Raw genomic sequence first — 25,487 nt, 5'->3', positions numbered from 1 at the left:
CAGCAAAAACTGGGTTAAATATGTTTTAAGTGTTTTGCAGTTTTTAGTAAGGACACCCAAACAGTAGCTCACCACTGTTTGGGTGTAGAGTTTGAGGCTGCCCATGAATAGAGCCCAGAGGTTTTAAAAGAGGGCTGGGCCTCATGGGCCCAACCTTGCCAACAGGGGGCAGTCCTAAGCTATTTAAGCTATCTTGCGCCCTCATTGGCCTCTTTTGAAAGATTTCATCCCTCCCTCCCACCCTCAAGACAGTATGGACCTCATAGAATCATAGAATCATAGAATCATAGAATCATAGAGTTGGAAGAGACCACTAGGGCCATCCAGTCCAACCCCCTGCCATGCAGGAAATCCAATTCAAAGCATCCCTGACAGATGGCCATCCAGCCTCTGCTTGAAGACCTCCAAGGAAGGAGACTCTATCACCCTCCGAGGGAGTGCATTCCACTGTCGAACAGCCCTTACTGTCAGGAAGTTCCTCCTAATGTTCAGGTGGAATCTCTTTTCCTGTAGCTTGCATCCATTGTTCCGGGTCCTGTTCTCTGGAGCAGCAGAGAACAAGCTTGCTCCCTCTTCAATATGACATCCTTTCAAATATTTAAACAGGGCTATCATATCACCTCTTAACCTTCTTTTCTCCAGGCTAAACATCCCCAGCTCCCTAAGTCGTTCCTCATAGGGCATGGTTTCCAGACCCTTCACCATTTTTGTCGCCCTCCTTTGGACACGCTCCAGTTTCTCAATGTCCTTTCTGAATTGTGGTGCCCAGAACTGGACACAATATTCTAGGTGGGGCCTGACCAGAGCAGAATACAGTGGCACTATTACTTCTCTTGATCTAGACACTATACTTCTATTGATGCAGCCTAAAATAGCATTGGCCTTTTTAGCTGCCGCATCACACTGTTCACTCATGTTCAACTTGTGGTCTACTTGGACTCCTAGATCCCTTTCACACGTAGTTTCATTCAGCCAGGTGTCACCCATCCTATATCTGTGCATTTTATTTGGTCACTTCAGGCCAGGTAGGAATTTTCTCCCCCTTTCCCGGGTTTTTTTGCCTACCCCATACTGTTTCTAGGGTCTGGTGATTGGCTTGGGGCAGGATGTTAACTAGGTTTCCCCCGGCCTTAATGGGGTGGAGGAACGATTGGTGTGCGCCTAGGCACCCCATTTAGGTGAAGGATCTGGATCAGGGCAGCCTTTACATGTCAAGGGCCATGAGGGCTGCTCATGAAACAGCCTTTGGGGAAGATATGGGGGGTTTGCCCTCTCTTACAAACTTGAGGGAGTTTGGGAGAGTGTGCCTCATATCTACCTTCCTATGACTGGCTGAGGATACAATCCGAGGATTCAGTTGCCCTCAGAGTCTGGTGTTTTTGTCCTATGGGAAGGCTGAAGAGGTAGTCTAGGTAAAGACACCTGGCTTCAGCTGAACCCGCATCAGGAGTTCACCCTCAGTTGATGTCTCGAAAATTTACAGTTATCAGTTGGGGTTTAAATAGGTTTAAGGTCTAATAAAGGCCCATTATTTACATCCAATTTATGTGTCTGGTCTCTTCATTTCATGGTGGGGACTCAAATGTTTTTAATAATATTGATGCTTAATTCCCTTTTACTTTTGTAAATTAATGTTTGTTGGACCTTTTAAAATTATTTTTAATTATAATATTCATTGATATTCACTTGCTTAAAAGTTATACAAAGATACAACATCTTCATTTCAAACCTATCATCATTTTCAGCCCCCCATCCACCATCACTGCCCCATCACCAATCAAATATTCCTAACTTACTTAACATCACCTCCCATCAAAAACACCAACCAAATGCTCCTAACATATTTATAAAAACCAACTCTTAAACCTTGAACCTTATACCTGTACTCCTAACTACCCCTAAGAAAAACCCCTACTTAAAAAAAATCCCACAGTTAATATTATGTCCTATCAATCCTATCTTTTTATCTCATACATTCTACTTCCAATTCCCATTGCTCCTACCCCACTACCCACTCTTTCCTCCACTGCTTCTCTCTTTTAAAATTTATCTCTTTCCAATTCTCACTCTTTTTCCTCTTTTTACCCCTATGTTCTCCTCCTTTTACCCCCTCTTCCCTTCTATCCTCATTTCTCCTCTTACTTCCTCTCTCCTTCCTCTTCACCTACACAAACCTTCACCTACTTACTTGTCCCTTCTAACAAACATTCTTTCTAAATTACTATTTCATCTTGCGTACTCACACACTGACTTCCTTCCTCCCTGATTTCTAATCTTTCCTTAAACAAGTCCCCTTTCTTACTATTTTCTATTTTCTACTATTCTACTTCTATTTTCTATAACTAGATGACTTTGCTACATTTATCTAATTACTCTTTGTCTTCCTATTCTAACTTTATCCATCTTATAAATTCTTGTATTATTATGATTTAGCTTCAGCTCAGTTTGATATATTTTCCTTATCTATTTACTCTTACCTCTTCTTTTATTTTGTATTTTGTTCTTAACATCGAATTGTCTGCCTGACTAGACAAAATCATATTGTATTTATTTGTTGTATTACTATTTTATTTTACTATTATGTCCCCCGATTGCTCCTTCATATATTCTGGCACAAAGTACTACTCTTTCAAATTTCCTTAGCATTTGAGTCAGTTTGTCCATTTCTGATATATCAAACAGTTTCATCATCCATTCTTCCTTACTTGGAATATTTTGTTTTCCATTTGAGTACAAACATCTTTGTACGGCATGGACAATTGTGAGATTTCCCAGAAAGGTACAATTTGATGGCTATTAAAAGCACAGACTCCTAGAGTTGAATGAGATCACAAGGGCCATGCAGTCCAAACCTTCACCATGCAGGAATACACAATCAAATCATTCCCAACAGATGGCCATCCAGCCTCTGTTTAAAAAAAATCCAAAGAAGGAGACTTTACCATTCTCTGAGGAGGTATGTTCCACTGTTGAACAGCTCATACCATCAGGAAGTTCTTCCGAATGTTTAGGTGCAATCTCTTTTCCTGTAGCTTGAATCCATTGCTCCATGTGTTAATCTCTGGAGCAGCAAAACACAAGCTTGCTCCATCCTTAATATGACATCCTTACAAACACTGGAACATGACTATCGTGTCAGCCCTTTACCTTCTCTTCACCATATAGGGATTGGTTTCCAGACCTTGGCATCCAAGGTTTTTTTTGGTAGTGACTTGACATCAATCTCATTATTTGGGATTAATATGAAATGTTACACTAGAGTTCCCAGAAATCTTCAGCCAATGTAGTCTGTGCACATGATGGCAGAGGAATTCTTGGAGTCATAGTCCAAAAATTAACATCCCCAAACTCTTATTAGTGATATCAAAAAGTTATGTTTACCATTTGGTGCAAATTTCATATCTATGACATTAAGAGATGTCTTCTAATTTGTCTATAATTATTGAGTTAATTGTAGGGGTGTGTATGAGAGAGATAGAGAGCATGAGAACAATATCCAGCATTAATCATTTTGCGTTGTTCCTGTAGTATAATAGTAAGCTTGCTTCATGATAGAAAAGACTATTTGGAAAGCAAAGCTTGAGTTCACGACAAGCCTGCAGCTGGAAATAAAGCAAAGCAATAGGAATTGAAAAGCATGCAAGATTACTCTAAGTTCATGGACTCAACCTCCATGTTAGACATCAGGGAGGCTATTCTGTCAGGAAGATGAATTTCTCACAACAAAGTCTCCCCCCCCCCTTTTTTTTTTTTTTTTAAATAGCGTGCTCAAAAGGAAAGTCTGCAACTTCAGAGTTCTGCATTAAGAGATGAAATCAGCTTAACTTTTTTTAAAAAAAAACCCTGAGTACTACCTTAGGGGCACTGTATTTAGTATTCTACTAAGTGTGACTGTATATACAGTAACCTAACACACACACACACACACACACACACACACAATATAACTAAGAAACCACTTTAAAATTTTAAAAATGTTTACAATAAAAATAATTTACAATATAAAGGTAGGAACATAGGTTGGTCATTTGTCCAGCTTTAGAGGACAATTGCATATTTGAAGAGCTGCCAGGTGATAGTCCTGGGTGTAATTGGAGGGGTGTGAGGTTGGGAACTAAGAGCATTGCTCCTTCTGAAAAAGACTTCTGTCACCAAATATATTTTTTTTACTCTCTAAATTTCTAACATTGAGATAATTTAAAACTGAAGCTTAATATTTATAAATGCATTTTAAATATTTCAGACAAAGTCACCAAGGGAATGTGAGCACAGTAAATGTAAACATTCTAGGCAATTTTGAATGGCTACTTTCTGCAGTGTTAGAAATTTGAGGTCTGGAGGAAAAATTTATGGAAGGCAGAATTCTTACAGGATAAAAGAATTCAAAAGTTTCCCTGCTATAGCTATGGTACATGCATTTCAATTTTAAAGTCTAGGAATTACTTCTAATTTTGTGGTAATACAATATCATATACAAATTTTATGCAAATATTTGCTTCCCCTCCTTTACTTTTTGCTTTTGGGGGGGGGGGGGGTTGCTAAACAAGAAAAACATTTTCTTGTTTATGAATGATGCTTAAGTGAACATCCTCTAAGAGTCTGGCATTGCTAAATTAGTCAAGCCACAAGACACTTCTAGAAATAGCAGTAGAACTAGAAGATGAGATTATGAGAGTTGGTGAAGAATATTTTCTGCCACTCACCTGCTGAGAAGCTATCCATGTTAATTTAAACCTGCTAAGATAATTAATCCTCTTATTACCTCAAGGAGAGACTACCATGAAATGCTCAATGCAGCTGAGCATTTCAAGATGATTTGGGGTGTTCAAATACTCACTAGAGCAAATTCTTTGTTGAGAATCATCTGTTCAACCAGTGATGACTCATTATGGAAGAGATGAGGCTGCATGTGGCTCCACATATGAGGAAACCACCAGAATTCGTCCACAGAACTCAGCAGCAAGTCATCACCTTCATCTTCTTCAATGGTTCCTAGAAAATGAAAGAAAGATATTACACCAGTAAAAATGGCAACATAAATGTAATTGCTTTTTAAATTAAAAATCACATACTACTTTCAGGCAACATCAAAAACCTTCTCAAGCAGGAGTCTCTTCACTTGGTTCACTACAAATGTATTGCCAGCATCTACATGCACTGATGTACAGTTTTAGAACACCAGGGAAATTTAGCTCAGAAGTATGTAGTTCTGTATGTTGCACATCAACAACCCAGTTTTTCCCCCTCTGTGATACAAACAGAATGTAGTTTATTTAAGTAATTTAACAAACCCAATGCCACATTTACACTCAACCTGCCAAAAATTTTAGTGAAGCATCTGTAAAGGTTACTCATCTCAACCTATTCCAGATGGCATTAAGGCTCACTGGCTCAATATGGTATTTATATGTATGTTGTTCTTGCTAACACATTGGTGCACCAAAAAAGCTAGGAGCAAAGGAAGGTGACTGGAGACAGAAGCAATGACTGCATGCACTTTGGCCCATCATATCATTTCAAGAAAGGCAGGTAATGATGATTGCTCATGAATCTTCTTTTAGTTCAAGCATTGGCAGCAGTGGTATAGGGCCTGTGTAGCATTGTCCAAGGACTGCTCTGGTGGTCATGCCACCAGCATGACTGCACCAAATGCTGTTACCTTCCCACTGAAGTGGTACCTATTAATCTACATGCATTTGCATGCTTTTTAACTGCTAGGTTGGCAGAAGCTGGGGCTAATGACAGGAGCTCACCCTATCACACAGCACTTGGGCCTCAAACTGCCAACCTTCCAATCTTCCGATCATCAGAATTGGCATCTTACCCACTTAGCCACTGCATCCCTCATAAGCAGGAAATGAGTGCTCTAATTCTCATTCTGTTGACCTCATCCTTGAATGCTCAGTTTCTTTATAAACAGGAATGTCAGGACCATTTGATCAGGAGTCACAAAAGAAAACACTCTTCATATTCCTATAAGCAGGCCTGCAGTAATATGAGTTTAGATTTTCTTAATTTATTTTTTTGGGGGGCAGGAGAGACATTATGACTCTCAGTTTCCTTAGCCAGACCATGTTGGCTGTACATTTGGGATTCATGTTTTTTTTTTTAAAAAACAAGACAAAAACAAACAACACACCATAACTTATTCAAGCTCTGGAGATAAACAGGCCTTTAATAACAACTACTTGTCCTTATTCCTTAAAGGAGCACCTCCATCTTCTCCTTGTATCAAGAATCCAGTAGTGTAGTTAGGTACATAGAGGAAGGTGGTAAATGTTTCCTGTTGGGGTGCAACAGGAATCCCACCTGAAGACAGAGTAATAAAGACACAAAAGCAGGGTAAGGTGCCGTAGTTATTGGAAGCTCAAATCTAAGTCACTCGCAAACCTTGTGACAATTTCATAATTGCCTTTTCCTTTCTGGGATCCTCAATTCAACTTGAGTTTAAGAGATGTATAAGAGAATTGTGCATTAAGGAACAAGTCAATAAGGCACTGCCACTTTCATGTGCTAATAAAATATGTTCAGCCTCTTACAATAAAAGCCTCCTTGGGTAAGCAAGCCACATTTAAAGGTAATTAAAGAATACTTCTGCATGTTTTATTTATAATGAGTCAATAAAGTGCATGCTTGCATGGGGAATACTTTGACATGCTACCTCTAAGCTGAAGTGACAAAACAACTATACCAACTTTAAAAGTAGGGCTTGCTTCAAATCCAAGATGCCTGGCTGAGTACACACTATACCAAGTCCCTTGATGGAACGCACTGACATGCCTCAACTCATTAAGTAGCTTTGTGCTATTTTTGTGATCATTTAAAATCACTGAGGAATAAACAGTCATCCATAGGCAAATGCCCACTGCCTCAGTCTTGGCACCATCATAAATTTGGTATTGATAATGTTTAGAACAACTAGGAAACAGAAAATTTAAACAGTTGGTTTAAAATATGAATTTTATCAGTGAATTCCCACAGGGAACAGAGACAAACATGAGTGGCATAAAAATATAATCAAAATGGCAAGTCAGAATTCAACAGCTGTATACGTGGAAATCCTTCACATTAAGACATGTAGCAGTGTTTTAAAAGCAGAACTCACTTCTCATGGAATGGTTGCTGCCAAATCTCAGAGCAGGCATGTGGTGGTGGTAATGGTAGAAGACTCCCTGCTGAGGGGTACTGAATCAGTAGTTTGTGGGTCATACAAGATGTTTTGAGAGGTGAGCTGTCTTCCAGGGGCAAAAATCTGTAATGTAACTGAGAGGCTGACAAGATGCTTCAAGCCCACTGACCATTATCCCTTCTTTTTGGTCCATGTGGGAACCAATGATACTGCAAGGCATAGCCTTCAGAATATCAGAAGGGACCGTGAGGCTCTTGGTAGGAAGGTGAAGGGTCTGGATGTACATGTACTTATTTTGTTTGTTCTTCGAGTTGAAGGACACGCCCCAGGAAGGGACAAAAAAACAGTGGATGTGCACAACTGGTTTAGCAGATTATGGTGCCAGGAACAATTTGACTTCCTGTACCATGGTGTGCAGTTTCATGAAGGTGAGGCATGGGTTGCATTTCAGAGCAGTTGCCAGGAATATTTTTTGTCAGAGTCTGAAAACAGCTGATCAGGAGGGCATTAAACTGAGTTATGTGGAGGAGGGAGACAGTATTCTCGAGGGCAGGAGTTGGTCAAGTGCTGGAGATAATAGCCCAAATACTATACAGGGAACATGGCAAAGAGCACAAGAACTCAGCAGTGGAAGGGGAAAAAAAACCTTTAAAAGGCAGATATGGGGAATAGCCCATGGTCTTACATGTCTTTAGATGAACAGAGCATGGACCATAAACAGGATGAGCCTGAACTCTTAGCACAGAAAGCATATACAATATAGTAGACTTCACTGAAACCTGATGGGATGAATCTCACGAGTGGAATGTACTAATAGAGGGACACAGCCTATTTCATGTTAAAAAAAAAAAAAAAACAGACCAAAGAGGAAAGGAAGTGGATTAGCATTAAGGATGTGTACACCTGGGAACAGATCCATAACTTAAATCCTGGAAGCCAAGTTGAGAGCATCTGGGTAAAAATTGAGGAGGACATAAACAACAGGGATGTGGTGGTGGTCATGTCTAACACAGACCTCCAAGCCAAATGGAGGACTTGGTTGATGCCTTCCTGGAACAGACTACACTAAATGACTACACATTTAGAAAGGAGAGGTGTAACAGGGGACTTAAACCATCCTGATATTTGTTGGGATACAAACTTTGCTAAAAATTTAAGGTCCAACAAATCCCTCAAGTGCCTTGCAGACAATTTCATTGTTCAGAAAAGTGAAGAAACAACCAGAGTACCAGCTAATTTAGATCTGATTTCATCAACAGAATAGTTAAATGGGGTGGAAGTGGTCAGATCCATAGGTGAAAGTTACCATATTCTCCTGGAGTTTGTTACACACTGGAAAGGGAAAGCCAAGCATAGTCAGACATGCATTCTAGTCTTTAAGAAAGCTGATTTCAGTAAACTTAGGGAAATACTGGCAACAATGCCATGGTCAGAAATACTAATAAAGAAGGGTTAATGAAGGATGGAAGGTTTTTAAAAAGTGAGAAATTGAAGGCACAATTTCAAACAGTTCCACTGAGAAGGAAAAATGGGAGGTGTCTTAAGAAACCAAGATGTATATCTGAAGAACTTTCAACTGAGCTAAGACTCAAAAGAGATATGTATAAGAAATGGGAAAGGGTGGGGTGGGGGATTGACAAAGAAGATTTTTTTAAAAAATAGCCAGTTTGTGAAGGGAGAAAGTCAGAAAAGCTAAAGCACAGAAAGAGGCTTGGTAGAAAGCTTTAAAACAATAAAAGGGCATTTGATGCAGCTGTTGCAAGTCCTTGTAGTGTCCAAACTTCATCAAAGAGACCTGCAAGAAGTACAGATTCCTGTGGAATCTGTATTGTTACTGCTTCTTGGATCATAATCTTGTTTTATTATCTGTTGCTGTCTACTTCATGTTGTATCCTGGGTAGTATGACTGTCTGTTATTCCTTCATATATGCTTTCTACAAATTAAAGCATTTAGTTGGCTGACACAAAAAAAGGCTTTACTACTTGTTACAATGGGACCTGATCCACAGAGCAACTCTAAATTGGTAAAACTAGCTTGAATTTCCATTTGCTTCATACAAACCAGAAAGGTAGCCATAGTAACAATGCATTGTTGTTAAGTGCCTTTGAATCGATCTTGACTCATGGCAACCCTGTGAATGAAACATCTTCAATACCACCACCCCATTCTCAACCTCTCTATTCATATCCTGCAGACTCAGGCCTGTGACCTACCTGACTGAGACTAGCAGCCAGAGGTCCCATCCTGCAGTGACTTACATTGGTGGACCCTTACATGTGGTAACTCTTGGTGTCATACTCACCCCCATTGACATCCTCCCATACCACTCAATACAGAATCCTTAGTTATGGGTTTGTTTGGTTTTGGTACTAATGTTACTCATAAATCATAATTCCCATATATCATTGAATGCAATAGTAATAGTTATGACAAAAAATAGCAAAATAAAAATTATACCTTTAAATTACTTCATATGCAAAGCCTAAATATATTTGCATTACATGGGATTTCATGTAGTTAAAGTGAAAAATTTGGTAAGAGATGATTTTTAAAGGAAAAATTAAAAGCATTTTAAAATTAAAAAAAATATTTTTGAAAGAATTTTAAAAAATCAAATTAATTTTAAAAACCTGGGGGCCTCTCCTTTTTCTTCCCACTGAGTCTCACCCACTCATACCATCCCTTCAATATTTTACAAGGGCACAGGCACTCTTCCAGCGATGAAGAGCATGGAAGAGGAGGAATGAGAGTGGGATCCCAATATCAAGCTGTCGTTCCTGACTTCGATCCTGATAGCCCTCCCTCCATGATAACTGTCACCCTTCGGCCTGTGAGGGAGTGAACAGGCAGGCCCAGCTCCATCAGGGCTAGCCAGAAGAAGAAGAGCCCTCCCTCCAGTCCATCTGCCTTGGTCCAGGCCTCAGAGGGAGAGAAGAAAACTGGACCTCATCCCCTTTCCCACCACCATTCCCTTCCCCTTTTGTGTTGTGTCTTTTAGATTGGAAGCCTGAGGGCAGGGAACCATCTAATTAAAAATAATAATTGTAAGCCACTCTGATAGCCTTTAGGACTGAAGGGTGGGGTATAAATACCATAAACAAACAAACAGACATCACAGCCCATTTCTGCCCAAAGGCAAATGTTTGGACACTCCCTCAAGGTGCAGCACACATGGCTGGTGTGGGCCACAACATTGTAGTGACACTCCTGCTTTCTCATGGTGTGGCCAAAACATGACAGCCTCATCTTGGCTTCCAGTGGTAGTTCAGGCTTGATCCGTCCTTGAACCTATTTGTTTGGCTGGCCATGATATTCTCAGCACTCTTCCCCAGCATCACATCCCAAATGAATTGATTTTCTTTCTCTCCACTTTCTTCATTGTCCAGTTCTCACATCTATACATGGTAACGAGGAATATAATGGCTTGGGAATTCTATCTTTAGTATTTAGTTCTATATCTTTACATTTTAGGATCTTGTCTGATTTTTTCATAGCTGCCTAATCTTCTGATTCCTTGGCTTCATTCTTTGTTCTGATCAATGTTTGATCCAAGGTATGGGGAAACTATTCCCTCATTATCTAGGGTGAATTTATGTAAATCTTCTGTGGTCATTATTTTTGTTTTATATTCAGCACCGCCTTTTCACAATCTTATTTAACTTTCCTTAGTAATTCTTCCATCTATGATGTTTTCTGTTAATAGTATTGGTGTCATCTTCATATAAATGGTTGAAGTTCCTTCCTCCCATCTTCATTCCTCCTTCTTCCAAGTCTAAACCTGCAGTTCATATGATATTTTCTGTATACTTGTTGAACAATTGTAGCCTTGACTGACATTCTTGCCAATTGGAAACAATTCTCTTTCTCTATATTCTGTTCTTACAGTAGTCTCTTGTTCCAAGTACAAATTTCCCATCCAGACTATCAAATGTAGTGCACGGGATCACATTGTATAAGCTTTTACTCTCAATACTAACAATTACTTGAGAGTAAAATCTTATACAGATCACATGCATGCTTGCTTGATATCTCATTTACACTGGGTCACTCACTGCGTGATGGTTTATGTCTTACTGTTCAGGTGATATGTGATAAGCAGTTTCAGACTCTCTGCTCTATTTCATTTAATGGCTCTTCCTCATTAAATTTCCCTTGGACTTTAGAGCAATTGAAATAGAGCAGAAATGAACAGTGTGACCCACGGGCCACTTCTACCCTAAGACCCTTTTTGATTCCCCCCACCCCACCCCAGCAATTACATGTAGCTTAAAGTCAGCAGCAACAGCAAATGACTATATTGCTTGCTACTGAATTTTGGCAGCAAATTGCTACTACGATTTCCCATTTCCCATCAGTACATATGCTGGTGTTAAACTCTTTCATTGCTTCCCATCACAGCTGCATGAAAATTCAACAAACAGAGAAAGAGTTGAGAGAGACAGAGACAGCAACCAGAAAAAGAAGGGAAGATGAATCAGAGAGAGAGAGAGAGAGAGAGAGAGAGAATTGCTTCCATTTAGGGGAGGGCAAAATGATGACATTGGGGCTCTTATATTTCCTTTGTTTGTATTCCTCTTTACACTTTATGTTCCTCTTTTCTCTCTGTACTTAAATTTCTAATTGAACAACTGATGTTTTAAGTTATTTAAAATTTGGGGAATAAAGAAAATTTTAATGGTGGTCAGAATTTTCATTTGTGAGTTAATATCTGCATTTTGAACTCTCTGTAGGTAGACTCCTGGCAATGAGTGAAATTTAGGAAGATAAACTGAGCAAAAGAATTAGAGTGAGAAAAGAATTCGGAGTCATAGCCATGTTAGGAATATCAGTATGCAAAGAAATCTTGTATATGCAGGAATAGATCAAACCTGTGAAACATTATGCTATAAGTCCTTTTGCACAGGTAGTCTCAAAGTGCTATAAGATCCTTTTGCAGTGAAAAAGGGTGAGGGATTGTCTGCATGAGCCAGAAGGCCCGTGTCCCCCCCAAACTTGTATCATCCAGTTCAGACAACATAGGCCAAAGCCCCAAAGTCAGGTTCAGGCTTAGACCTGCCTAACCAGACTTAGAAGTTTATCACACAGGGCACTTACTGCTGCCCAAATGTTGCTGTTACATAAATGTTTCAGAAGCACCGGAGATGGGATCTTTCATTAATAAAAATGGCTTTTCCGAGGCTTCCCCATGAATGCTTCCATGTTGGAAGGAAAGCAGGAAGCCTTTATGATGTTTCAGAAGTGTGACGGACGATCCCACCTCCGGCGCTTCTGAAACATTTGGTTAACACTTCAGCAACCTTTGGGAAGCAGTAAGTGCCCCATGTGATAAATTTCATAGATCTAGTGGATCGATCCCAATTCCAAAGTAAACAGTCTTTACTCCAGGTCAATTTACCCCATGCGTGCAGCCAGGCACCCCATTTCCACAGCAAATTTCACAACTGGGCTTCTCATTACCAATGATAGCATAGCAAGGTAAGGAGTGCACAACCGGTAACAGGTCCCAAGTTGGTGCAAGGGATGGATGCGTAAACATTCATCCATCCCCCTGCTGAGCCAGAAACCGACCTGGGTGAGCATCGGGGTCAGAAAAGCATGGGCTCAGCCAATGCTATCTTGGCCTATCTGATCAGTGTCTGAGATAGCAACCAGAGAGAGAGAAGGAAAGTCAGAGATACAAACACAAAGCTGTATATCCATCATCCATAGTGCTTTTTCGAGGGGGACTATCAGTCGACCAAGGAGCAAAGAACCATAAACTAGTTGCCAGCAGGTCTTGACCTTGTTACACTCCTTCTGGCTTTTATATTAATTAAGTAAGTGAAATCCATTTGTACTTAATTAATGTAACAATTTAAATTACGATTAAATTACAAGCAATTAATTAAAGTGAAATTAAAATTAATGGGCTGCTTTCTGTAAGAAAAGTGTTCTGCTTTGTAAAGGTGAATTAAAACATAGTTGTTTCACAACAAAAATATAAAACAATTAAAATACCACATAAAACAGCATAAAATCATATTTAAAACATAGGGACTTTTAAAAAGACAAATAAAACATCTAAATAAGAAGCTCTCCTGATTACATATTAATGCCTGATTAAATAAAAAGGTATTTTCCCATCTGTGAAAGTAAAGCAGGAAAGGAGCCAGCCTAGCCATCGACGGAAGGGAGTTCCAGGGAGTGGGAGCAGCTACTGAGATGGCTCTCTCTTGTGTCATCACTAAGCAAGCCTGTGATGGTGGGAGGCTGAGAGAAAGCCTTCCCCTTTGGATCGTAAAACTCTGGCAGGTTCATATGAGGAAATAATGATCTTTGAGATAGTCTGGACCCAAGCTGCATACACTTCATAGCTCATGACCAGTATTTTGAACTGTGCCCAAAATGGAACCAGTAGTCAGTTTTAACAAGGGAGTTGCATGCTATGGAAAATCTTTGACTATTTCAATGTCTTCATCATCTCCTTTAAAGTTATGTAAATAATATGTGGTCATTTTTGGTGGGTTTTTCTGGCTATGTGGCCATGTTCTAGAAGAGTTTCTTCCTGACATTTTGCCAGCATCTGTGGCTGGCATCTTCAGAGAATCTGCAAACTTGATAAATATGCCCCCAATTCTGTCATCCAAGTCATTGATAAAGATGTTGAATAGCATTGGGCCCAGGACAGAACCCTGTAGGACCTCACTGATCACTTCTTTCCAAGGTGAAAAGGAGCCATTGTTGAGTATCCTTTGGGATTGGCCGGTCAACCAATTACAAATCCATGTAACAGTTACGTTGTCTAGCCCACATTTCACTAGCTTGTTTGCAAGAATGTCATGAGTAACCCTATCAAAAGCCTTACTGAAATCAAGATATACTATAGCCACAGCATTCCCTTCATCGAACAAGTGACATGATACCTCTATTTAAAGTTTGGGCAACATCAGCTAATGATTGTTTTATCTGTTGATCATTTAATACATTGGACAAGGAGCTCCAACAATCTTATTTCACCTGAAACAGAGGCCGAAGTGCAAATATTTGCTGAGGACAAGCTGAAAATGCAAATTAAATTTTGCATGCATATATTCTTAGGACGACAGAGATACTCATCTAACATTTTATGGCTGTAGTGCAGGAATTTTAATAGTTCTGTAAGGAGGCTGCTGCTGCTGCTTGGAGAAGGAAAATAGACCTAGATTTAAGAGGGCAACGCTGACCACTTTGCTGCCTCTAATCTGTGCTAACCCTTAAAGCTGTCTCTTAATGAAGAAGAGATCTAGCTAGGGAAGAACCACAATAAAGTAAAGTTTAAGTATATAGAAGACTTAAGAAAGAGTGCTGCCAGAGATAGAAAATCCAAAAAATGTGATTGGAAGCCAGTAATGCTAATCTGGGGAATCAGTGGGGAAGGACAAAATCAATTAATTACTTAGAACTCAAAAGGTGGAGTAATCCTCTTTTCATTTAATTTAAATTCCTTTAATCCACATCTTTCTTCCCTGGATAGAGCAGTACACTTAAAAAAAACCCATACAAACCACTGTATAATGTCCAACTCATAACTGTGTGATGTCCCAGTGGGGTGTGCATCACATGGCTGTGATTCCTATGAACGGTCAGAACACTTGGTATACAGTATTTTGTCTTTTATTCTAAAGCTAAAAGATGGTGTCATCTTTGCCTTGTCTTGTGTTGGAATAACTACCTGGCATCATATCTACTTTTTAAAATCTCAGCTGACATTATCTGCTTAGAAAAATAACTGCAGTCCTTTAACGTACAGTATACCCTTTATTTTTGTATACTTTTGAACTGAATCCACCACTGCTTCATCAGTTTCATTAAGCTTAAACAATTTGGAAGACTGACAACCCGTATGTCTCAAAAGCTACTTTTGGATATTTTGAGTTGGATTCTAAAATATGGAGACATAGACATTTTTAACTAAAAGGCAAAAGAGTTCAACATATGCATTTTGATTTAGCTACATACCTGTTAGAGTCCATGTCCATGTTCTGGAAGAAGGGCATGACAATTCCATAGGCATCTAGCCAGACACTGAAATGTATGTGCCCCTCCCAGGAGAATTCTCTTTGAACGTAACAAGTAACTGAATGAGCAGGACTCTGCCAGAGCTGGTATTGCATTCTAGTCTGTCTCTGGAACCTCCTCCTGCTCTGGTTCAGCAGCAGGCCCCAACATGTCCACTGCTTCAGTTTCTGAGTCAGGATCCATGTCCATGTTCTGGAAACAGGGCATGACAATTCCAAAGGCAGCTAGCAAGAGAGTGAAATATATGTGTCCTTCCCAGAAGAATTGTCTTTGAACATATGACTCAGAGATTGAAACGGTGGACATGCTGGGGCCTGCTGTTGAAACAGAGCAGGAGGAGGTTCCAGAACCACATGTCTCAAACACAAACCAGAATGTAATACCAGCTCTGGAAAAGTACTACCCCTTCAGATAGTACTTAGCCCGAGCACAAAGTTATACCTTCTGGAATTTTGTAAGATTTTTGGCATTGTTTACCTTTGCTCCATCATTTAGATCCTTTGTTACATGCCCCTACGTTTTACCCCTGATTTATTCACAGGTCATACCAAACTATTAGTTTGGCCCCAAAACCTGCCCTTAACTTATAAATGAGATTGACTTATAATTGAGCATATACTGTATGTCTGGGATAGGACTCATGACATGAATTTTATTATTCTAATTAGACATAAAGCACCCCAAAATGGTAATTTTCCAATTTCCCTCTGCCAATGGCTATCATAAGACAAAATATAAAAATCAACACCAAGTTGAGTAATTTATGAAATCAACACCTGTATCCTAAAGGTTAGTTATGTGGACACATTAAATCTATTATTGAATGGTGAATAACTATGTAGATAAAGACCATGAATCTACTCAAGTTGAGAGTAAGATTTTAGGCCCAACATTTTTGCTCTTAACCCCATTGGGCAATGACATTAAGCTTAAGAAATCTTCTTCTGGAAGATATGTCTTGATAAGTGTAGTTTTATTCAAACTCAAACATTCTAAATAGTGCTGAATTAAAATTTGGGGACACAAGTCTAAATTTTAAAAATGTATTAAGTTTTAGGTCTGTATGTATATTTTAACTTCAGGATTGGGAGTGCCATTTATATGTTATACTATGAAAACTCTGCTTTAAAATCTTCCACCCTCTTAATTGCTTCCTGAAGCTATAGAATTCCTTCTTACCTGTGTGGTAAAACTTTCCTGAAAATCCAAGGTTGAAGGTAAAATTTGCAACCTGAGTGCGTAGTAAAATTTGAGTCTCTAGTAAGGCCTGAAACAAATAAGAAATAGCATGCATTTAGAAAAAAAAATTAATGCCTCATTTTTAAACTGGTGTTATTGTGCTATAAAGTTAGGAATGCTAACAAGTATGATCCAATGTCAGTCATTTCCCCTTCCTCAAGGTTTAAATTATAGTAAAATTGAAACTTGACATGGTGATATAATTTATGGTTAGAAAACTAACATTATGGACAAAATTATATGACTGTATTTTTATTTTCGTTTTATTTTTTTACAACTAGCAGTACATTTCTATGCATGCTTTCTAAGGGATGTAGGGAAACAGATAGGCAAGAAGGGTCTGCTTGAAACTGCCCCTTCTGAAAATGGATTGGGGCCACGGTGAATTGATGCCATGGTCCCAATCTGCCTTGATAAGATCAGCTCCTTTTTTGGCCAGCAAAAAGCTAGCTTTTCCTGCCCCGCTGTGGCTTGAAGCTGGCTTTAAGACACTACACCACTGGAGCATCATAAAGCTGTCCATGTTTGGGAAGCCAGATGGGTTCAAAGCACCTTCTGGCCATCATCAGGATGTGCAATGTCTAAATGCTGTGCAACAATGATGCCCAGAAGCAGCCTTTTTTGCCTGTCTGTTTGGGCTCTTAAACACTAAGCCTAAATGTGTTAAATGGGAATTATTGTCTATTAAGTCTGTTTAGGTAAACTTGGTTCATATTTCATGAACAAAGACTAAGAATATATGTGTGTGTGTGTGTGTGTGTGTGTGTGTGTGTGTGTGTGTATGGTGATGGCAACAGAACGTCTGAGTGTGTATTTGTACTGAGCCCTTCCCATTGTAGGAACTGTAGTTTCTGGCCGTATAAAAGTTCTTCTGAGGTGTGCATCCCAATTTTTATAATTTGCGGTTAAAAACTCTCTCCCAGCCATGCAATGGCTGAAAGTTACTCCCAAACTTATCTTTAAGCAGTATGCCCTTCCCCAACCCCACAACATGAACATTTCCATGAGGGAGGATAAGTTGAAATGTACTCAGCTGTCTTCCTGTAACTGGAAAATTGGAGTGACTTGTATTAACTGTCAGCAGTGTGTATACCCTACTGTTATTTCTGATCAGTGATACCAGTACAACCCCTTCCACTGCAAGGGGAGAAGCTTCAGGGAAGGACTTTCTAGTATTCTCCATAAGTTGAATGGAGAACCTCTACAGATCAGATGAGGCCTGCAACAGAAGTTCTTTTTTCCCCTGCTTCAGGTTATTCCGGTTTGTAAGGGCAGGAGATACATTACAACATGATGTTTCAAGGCCAGCTTTCATTGGTGCTCATTGAGTTAAATTGGTGTCGCCACAAACATATATGCCAAGTATAGTAATTTAAAATGTAATTATAATATGAACATACAAACATTTGTAAATAGGTTATTAGTGACATGTGCAAAATCAACTTTCATTATTCTCTGTGACCCAGTATGTAATATTGTTAAAGCTGACTTGGTATGACTGTAGATGTGGGTCTGATCAGAACCTCCATGAGAGATCATCCCAAATCTCAGTTTTTCCTAAGAATGAGTAGAAAAATATAATAAAAATTAATGAATATTGCAATTTCCCTTAACTGTGAAGTCACACATATTCATTTTTACTTATACATGGGTTATATGGAGCTATTTGTAAATGCACAAGAGAAGGCAATTATAGCAAAATGTTGTTAGTTACCACTAAAAGATTTGGAAACGTCTTTATATATTATTTAAAACCATTTGTAGTAATTATTGGCTTTTTGTTTGTCTTTTCAAGAAGAGTTTTCACCCTCAGGTAATCCATATAGTTCAGTACTCTCACGTTAGAACATAACATAGCTATGGTTTGGTTTTGTATTTTTTTTAAAAAAAAATAGCATCTTTTAAACTCAGTGAAATAAATAAAGGAACTATTTGGTGCTGTAGTCAACAATCTTTGCATTCAGAATGATTCACATCAGAGTGGCATACAGCTTTGTGACTTGTAATCGCACAAGTAATGAAATCAAGCAATTCAGTTGTTGAGGATATTTGTAGGTTTCATTATATTGATTGCTTTTTAGCTTTGTTCATAGGACTATGCTTCTTCATGTAGTATCCACAGTGCAACTCTTTTATTTATTTACATCATCTTTCCATTCAGCTGGCTATTAGATTCAACTGTCTAATTAGGTTTTGTAGGTTTGAGTTGCCTTGTCTTTCTTTATTCTTCATAATTGCTGCTTCTATTAAGCCAGAGTGATATTTTCCCACAATGTCCTTGTTAATTACAGCTATCTCCTTCATTTGCATAATAAACTTTTTTGGGTGGAGGGAGCTAGTTCTCCGGGAACATTTCATGGCTAATAGGAAGCAATTTGCTTTCCTTTATTAAGTACATTAAAACTTCATGCCCCAGACATCATTGACTGTAAACATTTGATTCTGCTCAAATTTAATGCACCAAGGCATTTTGCTCTGCCATATTAGCTTATTTATGTGCTGTGTTCTGGATTGTTAGCTACTAATGAGACTTCAGCTCTTATTGCTCTAAGGCCTGAACACTAACCTCATTTTAATGAGATCATTATTTGCTGTCTTCTGAATGGAAGACAACAAATTTGCCTTTTAATTAAAGGTCAAAACACCTCTAGCTAAGGAGAGTGAAGAGGTTATCAAATCCTTAGAGAAGCAAAAGGAATAGCTTTTTCTTACTTCTCCCCCCGCCCGCCCCCTTATGCTAACAAGAGACAGGGAAGCTGGGTGGGACAATATTACACCAGCAGGGAAAACAGTTCTTAAAATATGTGATAACAACACTCAAAAGTGGGAGCTAGAGTTCCCAAGACACTGTAAAAAACAGAAGCCAGCCAAAGTAATTAAAGAGGCTTGGCTCCTAAACTAAAGCTCTCTGTGGATTAATACCCCTGTTGAAGCAGGATTCCTTCCTTGGGTGAGGAATAGTTTGTAAAAGTGCAGAAGGCAGATGCCAGATTAATTGAGCTAAGAAAAACTAATGATATATTTCTTATTAGGAAAAAGTGATGTGAGAATAATCAATAACCTGATTGTTTTGTTTTGTGTTTTACATATTGTGATGCATAGTATCTTTCTATGATGTGGATACCTGACCAATATTAATAAACAACTAATTATATTGAAGGTCTGCTCAGGTACAATCACTGCCACCCCACTATGCATATCATATTCTAGTTGGGTTGGGTCAACTTGAGAATAAGGCATTATCAGAAGGATCTGTAGAGGATTAATGTAATTCTTTGCTAATTTTGTTATTAGAAGGAAGCCACAGTAATTTTAGCAGTTGCTTCCTAGTGCAAACAGTCTTTGAATTTTATTTTTCAAAAATGATTTGCAAAATTTCCATGTGGTATTTTTGTGCAAAACCCAGTATTTTCTATGCAGGAAACATTTTTCTCTGTTCAGAAAATGTTGTTTTCTGTGCAAAACAAACAAACAAGAACAACAAAAAACCCATATGTAAACTTTTCACAAAATAAGTCCTGAACTGTGAAAATTCTCTTCAGTCCAGGATTCTCCTCCTTGGGGTTTCCTGACACATGAAAAACATGTTTTATCCATTTTTTTAAAAAAAATGTTTTCATATATTCTTTTCATCCCTATTGTGAGGATGGAATGGGGATATAAAAACTCAATTTCAAGTTCGTTGTGTTTCTCCTAATCCCATTTCCATTTTATCCTGTCCTTTTTGTGTATGTGAGAGAGGTTGCAAAACTTTTCTTCTTCTTTTTTTTTTAGAAATTTATAAACATTTCCCATGCAGATTTTTTTCTAATCTACACATTTTTCATTGCAATTTTAGTCTCCATTGGAAAGGGGAGCTTTGTTTGTGTGTATGATTCAAGTGGACACATTTCTAGTTCTTCACATTTTATTTCTCCAAGCCACACCTCAAACTTTGCCAATGTTCAGATATTTGAAGGAAGATTGTTTTTTGCTTTACAGTGAATCTCAAAAAGTGTGCAGCACGGAATTTGACTCCCAAAAATTGTTTCTCTCCTTTGAGGGACTACTTAAAACCACACCATAAGATTAATTTAATATTCAATATTTGGATTATTTGTAGCTAAAAATGAAAATGAAAACAGTTAATTGACAGAAAACAAGGATCAACAAGATAAAGTGGCCTCCACCCGCTTTGAAAGTTGGTGTTTAAATGATGCACGTCTCCAAAGCATGTGGAAACCAAAACAAACCCATGCTCTAGGGCTAAAACCTGGACCAAGCTGGGATACTTTGGCTCAGCCGAGAAAATGTGCATCTTTGTGGCTACATATAAACAGTCTGGTTCCAGTGTGGGGCAGCAGAAAGCACACACACACACAAAAATGAAAGTGTGACAACTCTAAATGATGTAATTACAATGTACCCAAACCAGACAGTCCAACAGGGGTGCATAGTGTGAAGGAAGCATGTTAAGGGGACCTCCATGATTTTGTTTTTCCAATGTACCACTCATGCACCGATGCACTGATGCCCTTTACCTGCAGAGTATTGTATGTAAGACTCTGTGGCCAATCAAAGGGGTGCCCATGCTATGGGATGGCATCTGGGTGGGTGTGGGAGTAATTGGAGATCACAGATGGTGTGTTTGTGTGATGGTGTACATGTATGGTGGGGAGGGGGCAGCAAAAAAGAATAAGCCAACAGTGAGGCTTGATGCCATGCCATGTGGTCTGCCCATGAATATTTGGCACACCTTGGGAGCAGGTCAAGTGGGCAGTGGGGTTTTGACCCACTTTCAGAAATGCAGGATCAAATTGCTTTTTCTTGCCTATCTGCTCCCAACCTAATATTGAGAGGAAAAAAGAAATAAATGTAGTACAATCCCCACATTTTGAACTCTAATCTGGGAGTTATTTAATTTAGGGATGTGTGTATGCATGTGTGAAAAGGGTGCAGTACCGGCATTTTATAAGGGGAATGTCTACATAAACAAGAAAGGAAGGCACACTACTTTCCTCACCATTTCTCTTCTTTTTACATGAAGTGTGACTTTCTAAGTAGGGGAAACGTCATGGACAAAGGGGGCTTTCCTTTCCAGAAACTTGTCCCCCAAACAGTGGGTCACCAAATGCCCATGGAGGGAGCATAGCTAGTGGTCTCTTCCTCCTTGCATGTTTAGGCTTCCCACTTCTGTATTGATTGGGTAGGGTGTACCGAGTGTGGTTATCAGGAAAATTTGTTATGAGTCTATAGCAGACCTGCACAACACATGGCTGGGGGAGGGGGAGGCACATGTTGCCTGTCAAAGGATTTCGGGCTACCCGCAAGGAACAACTTCAAGGTTTGGTGCTGGTTGCTGTGTGATTTCAAATAATTTCTGATTTATGGGAACCCTAAGGAGAACCTATCATGGGGTATTCTTCTCAAGATTTATTCAGTGAATTTGCCACTGCCTTCCTCTGAGGCTGAGAGAATGGGACATGTCCTAAATCACCCAGAAATTGCGCAAAGCGTTAATCTCTTTTCTTTTCCAACTCAAGGCAAAATGGTCCTCAACAAGCCCCTCTCCCAGGATCCTAAAGTCCCTGGGCAGTAATATACACCATCACCTCTCAGTTTATTGCTTCCTCCTTGTAGAGGCTGAGAATCTCCTACATGCACAAACTGGCCAGCTCTTTAGAAAATCTCTCACTTCTAAAGAGGAGTTAATAGAAGGCTGGTTACCCCTGGACTTGCCTGACACCAGAAGGAATCCTGAGATTACTGCAGTATGTAATTCATCCACTTGGCAGCCTGAAACAATTTCAGGCACCACTGATGAGACAGTTTCTGGCTGTCTCCACAGTGTAGGATCTTGGTCCATATTTTCAAGGTTAACTACCACTTTCAACTGACAAATCCTAAGTGTCCGTGCATTTCTGTTCTCTTCACTTTCTTTCCTTTTTCTGTAGTGAAAGAGAGGGTTCCTTATTAAGAGACAGCTCCATGGGTCCAGCTGATAAACTTAGCAGATCACTCTTTTATACACATGTATATCTATGTGACTAATTGGATATCCCCCTCCCCTGCCCATGTTGCATAGATAATGCAGGCAGATAGGGAAATACCATGGAAACTAGAGCTAATTTGCTTACATCTCTCTGTTTAGTTAACTTGTGTTACAATTATAATCTTAGAACATGTTTTAAAATACAACACTTTGGGTGGGGTGTGTGTGAATTATTAATTGTATCATCATGAAACTCAATTCTCCCATCATGGAACTCAAAGCTTTTGATGAAAATTGCAGTTTAACTTCCAACAATATTTACATAGTCTATTCATTAAGGTTCTGAAAAAGAGGAAATAGCACAGGAAGATAAAGTAGTATCCTTGTATGTTGTGAAGCATAAAGGGAACAATCATGGACCTTAACACAGGGGAAAGAGAAGAGCAAAAGAGATCAATCAGGACATGAGTCTTGATAGGGTGGTGATTTTCCCATGATGGATTAACCAGCAAATAAGATTTCTCTGACCCTCTTAAAGCAGGCAGCAGGCAATCAGGGTTTCACTTGGCCATGAAAATCCTCTAGGTGACCTTCAGCAAGTTACATAGGGGCTGTGCAGACTGCCCCTAAGGGGTGGCCTGCAGCCGCCTCCATTTTTGCCAGATCGGTGCCACTGCAACTGCATGCCATAGCCTTTGTAGGGTGCAAAAAGTAGCCACAAAAAGCAGCTTCTCTTTGCACCCTGCAAAGGGCGCAAAAGCTGCGGCATTGCGGCTTTACATCTCTCCTTTGGTGCTGCGTCGTGTGAACACAGTGCCAGAGGAGAACCATGATGCTACATGCTGTGTGGAGTGGCACACAGCATCATGCCAACCTGATGGCAAAGTCAGGGCATGCGTCATGTGGAGGCTATGTTTGACTACGCCCCCAAGCCGGCCTTTAAGGTTGGTCTGCACAGGGCCATATTTTCAGTCTCAGAAAACCTTGTGATTTGTTTGCATTAGGGTTGCAATAAGTCAGAAAGCACTTGCAGACACACAAGTGGATCTTGAAGGCCTTTAGGGGGCTGCAGTGGTCTGGGCAGGTAGGTGTTGAGGGGGAAAGGCAAGGCAGTTCACACAGGGTGACCCCAACCTCAGGAATGCCACTGATTAAAGTCTTAGTGCCTAAATGATTTTTGCCACGATGCACATGTGCTATGCTTGGTACTTTTTAAAATTGTTTTAGTTTTAAATTGTCTCATTCTTTTAACCAGTGAATGATTTCATATATTTTTAATCTTTTAAATTTTTTATTATTTATTCTTTTAAGTACATTTTATTTTGCGCAACCCAAGATATTCAGCTATTTTGTGGGATAAAAATAATTTTTAAAAAATTAAGCATAAATAGAATAGCTGTATCCTGTTTTAGACACATCATCATTTTAATTTGGAAGTGTTTAACATCTTTCATTGTTTTATCTGTATACTATCCTGAAATCCCATAATAAAGTGCAGCATATAAGTATTTCAATAAATAAATGGTACTCCCAAGTAGAGAAGATGTTGTGGTACATATGGAGTATGCTGAGTTTACCTATTCATCTCTGCCACACAGTTATAATACAATCTGTCTATAGTGCACATGCCTACTCAGAACTAGAAATTGGCAAGAATTTTGGTTCTGGATTCCACCCAACAACAACCAAAAATCCTCACAGCATTTCCTATCAATAACTTCCTGGAATGTCACCTCTTTGAGTTAGTCTACACTAGGAACAAAAGTCCAAATGGGCTTTTGCTCGTCATGGGTCCACCCTGAAGTCATTTTGGATAACCTTTTTCTCCACAGGAACATCAGGTAGATTATCTACACTACCTGACTGTTCCTGCAGAGTGTCTTGAGTCTGTCTCTGCTGCTCCTCCCATCATTAACACCCTTGATGCTCCCACCACTACTGCTCCCACCACTGCCAATCCCACTACCCCAGCCACTACCACCACTGCCACCTGCCTTTCAAAGCCAGGACAGATCCTGACAGGCACCTCCATGCCAGTACTTGGCCTGAACGGTGAAGTTTTCCCTCCTCCATCAGCACTGGCTGCACGGGTGCATCTGTCACTCTGAGATATAAAGTGCCCAGCATGAGATCTGGATGCCTCACCTGACCTTAAAAGCAAGAGGCTGGGAGCCACCACTGGCAGTGGTGCTGAGGGAGTAGGAAAAAACACCTCACTATTCAGGTTCAGGAACTATTCAGAACATTTGAATTGCCTGTGAGGGAAAACTCCATAGTTTAAAAATCCAATAATAAGGTAAGCTATGTTTGGATGTGAGAGCTGGACATTTCAGAAAGAAGCTAGAAATAAAATCCATTCATTTGAGATGTCGTGCTAGAGAAGTGTGCTGAGGATCCCATGGATGGCCAAAAAGGCAAACAAATGGGCCCTACAGCAGATCAAGCCAGAAATCTCCCTGGAAGCCAAGATGAGAAAAAATAGGCTGTTGTACTTCAGACACATCATGAGAAGGAAGGACTCATTGGAAAAAACAATAATACTAGGAAGGGTGGAGGGAAGTAGAAAGAGAGGAAGGCCATATGTTAGATGGATGGACTCTATTAAGGAGGTCATGGGTATGAGTTTACAGGAACTAAGCAGAGCAATGGATGACAGGGAGTCTGTGAGATCTCTCATCCCCAGGGTCACCATGGGTCAAGAGTGACTCGAGGGTGGTTAACAACACAAATCATAATCTAGGGCACATAGGACCATCCAACTTGTGACCTTATTGTACTGGATTTGAGGAGAGGGTGAGTTTTAAAATAGTTTTAAAGCAGTGTAGACAAGCCCTTTGCAGTCACTGGAAAGTCCAGTTGGGAGGCCAGCAGAAACAAAACTTGCCTGCTGACCACTGGCATATGCCCACCTTTGATATGTAGTTCAATAAATTGTGAAGCATGTGAAACTTTCCCAAGCTAGCCATACTTTGGAAATCTGTTTCCATGTGTTGGATAATTTCTAAAACTGACAGTATTTTGCAGATATGAGTGTTTAACTCTTATTCATTAATTAATATTCATTATTCATTAGTATTTATTAATATTGACATGCATTATCCAGACTGGAT

General features: G+C 39.5%; 1 protein-coding gene across 3 annotated transcripts in view; it reads right to left on the bottom strand.

The window, feature by feature from the left end:
* Positions 1–25,487, bottom strand: part of LOC149313033 (N-heparan sulfate sulfotransferase 4) — a 164,792-nt gene that overhangs the window by 84,970 nt on the left and 54,335 nt on the right. For all 3 annotated transcript variants that reach the window (XM_089527066.1, XM_089527067.1, XM_089527068.1), the window contains 2 exons: positions 16,347–16,434; positions 4,838–4,992 (listed from right to left, as the gene is read on the bottom strand). In XM_089527066.1, coding sequence (XP_089383192.1) covers positions 4,838–4,992; positions 16,347–16,434 — 243 coding nt within the window. The remainder of the gene's footprint in view (positions 1–4,837; positions 4,993–16,346; positions 16,435–25,487) is intronic.

Source organism: Sceloporus occidentalis, unplaced genomic scaffold, assembly GCF_023333645.1.
Source record: "Sceloporus occidentalis isolate IW3139 unplaced genomic scaffold, rSceOcc1.0.p SCAF_5, whole genome shotgun sequence".
Lineage (NCBI taxonomy): Eukaryota > Metazoa > Chordata > Lepidosauria > Squamata > Phrynosomatidae > Sceloporus > Sceloporus occidentalis.
This window is presented reverse-complemented; position numbering and strand designations above follow the sequence as displayed.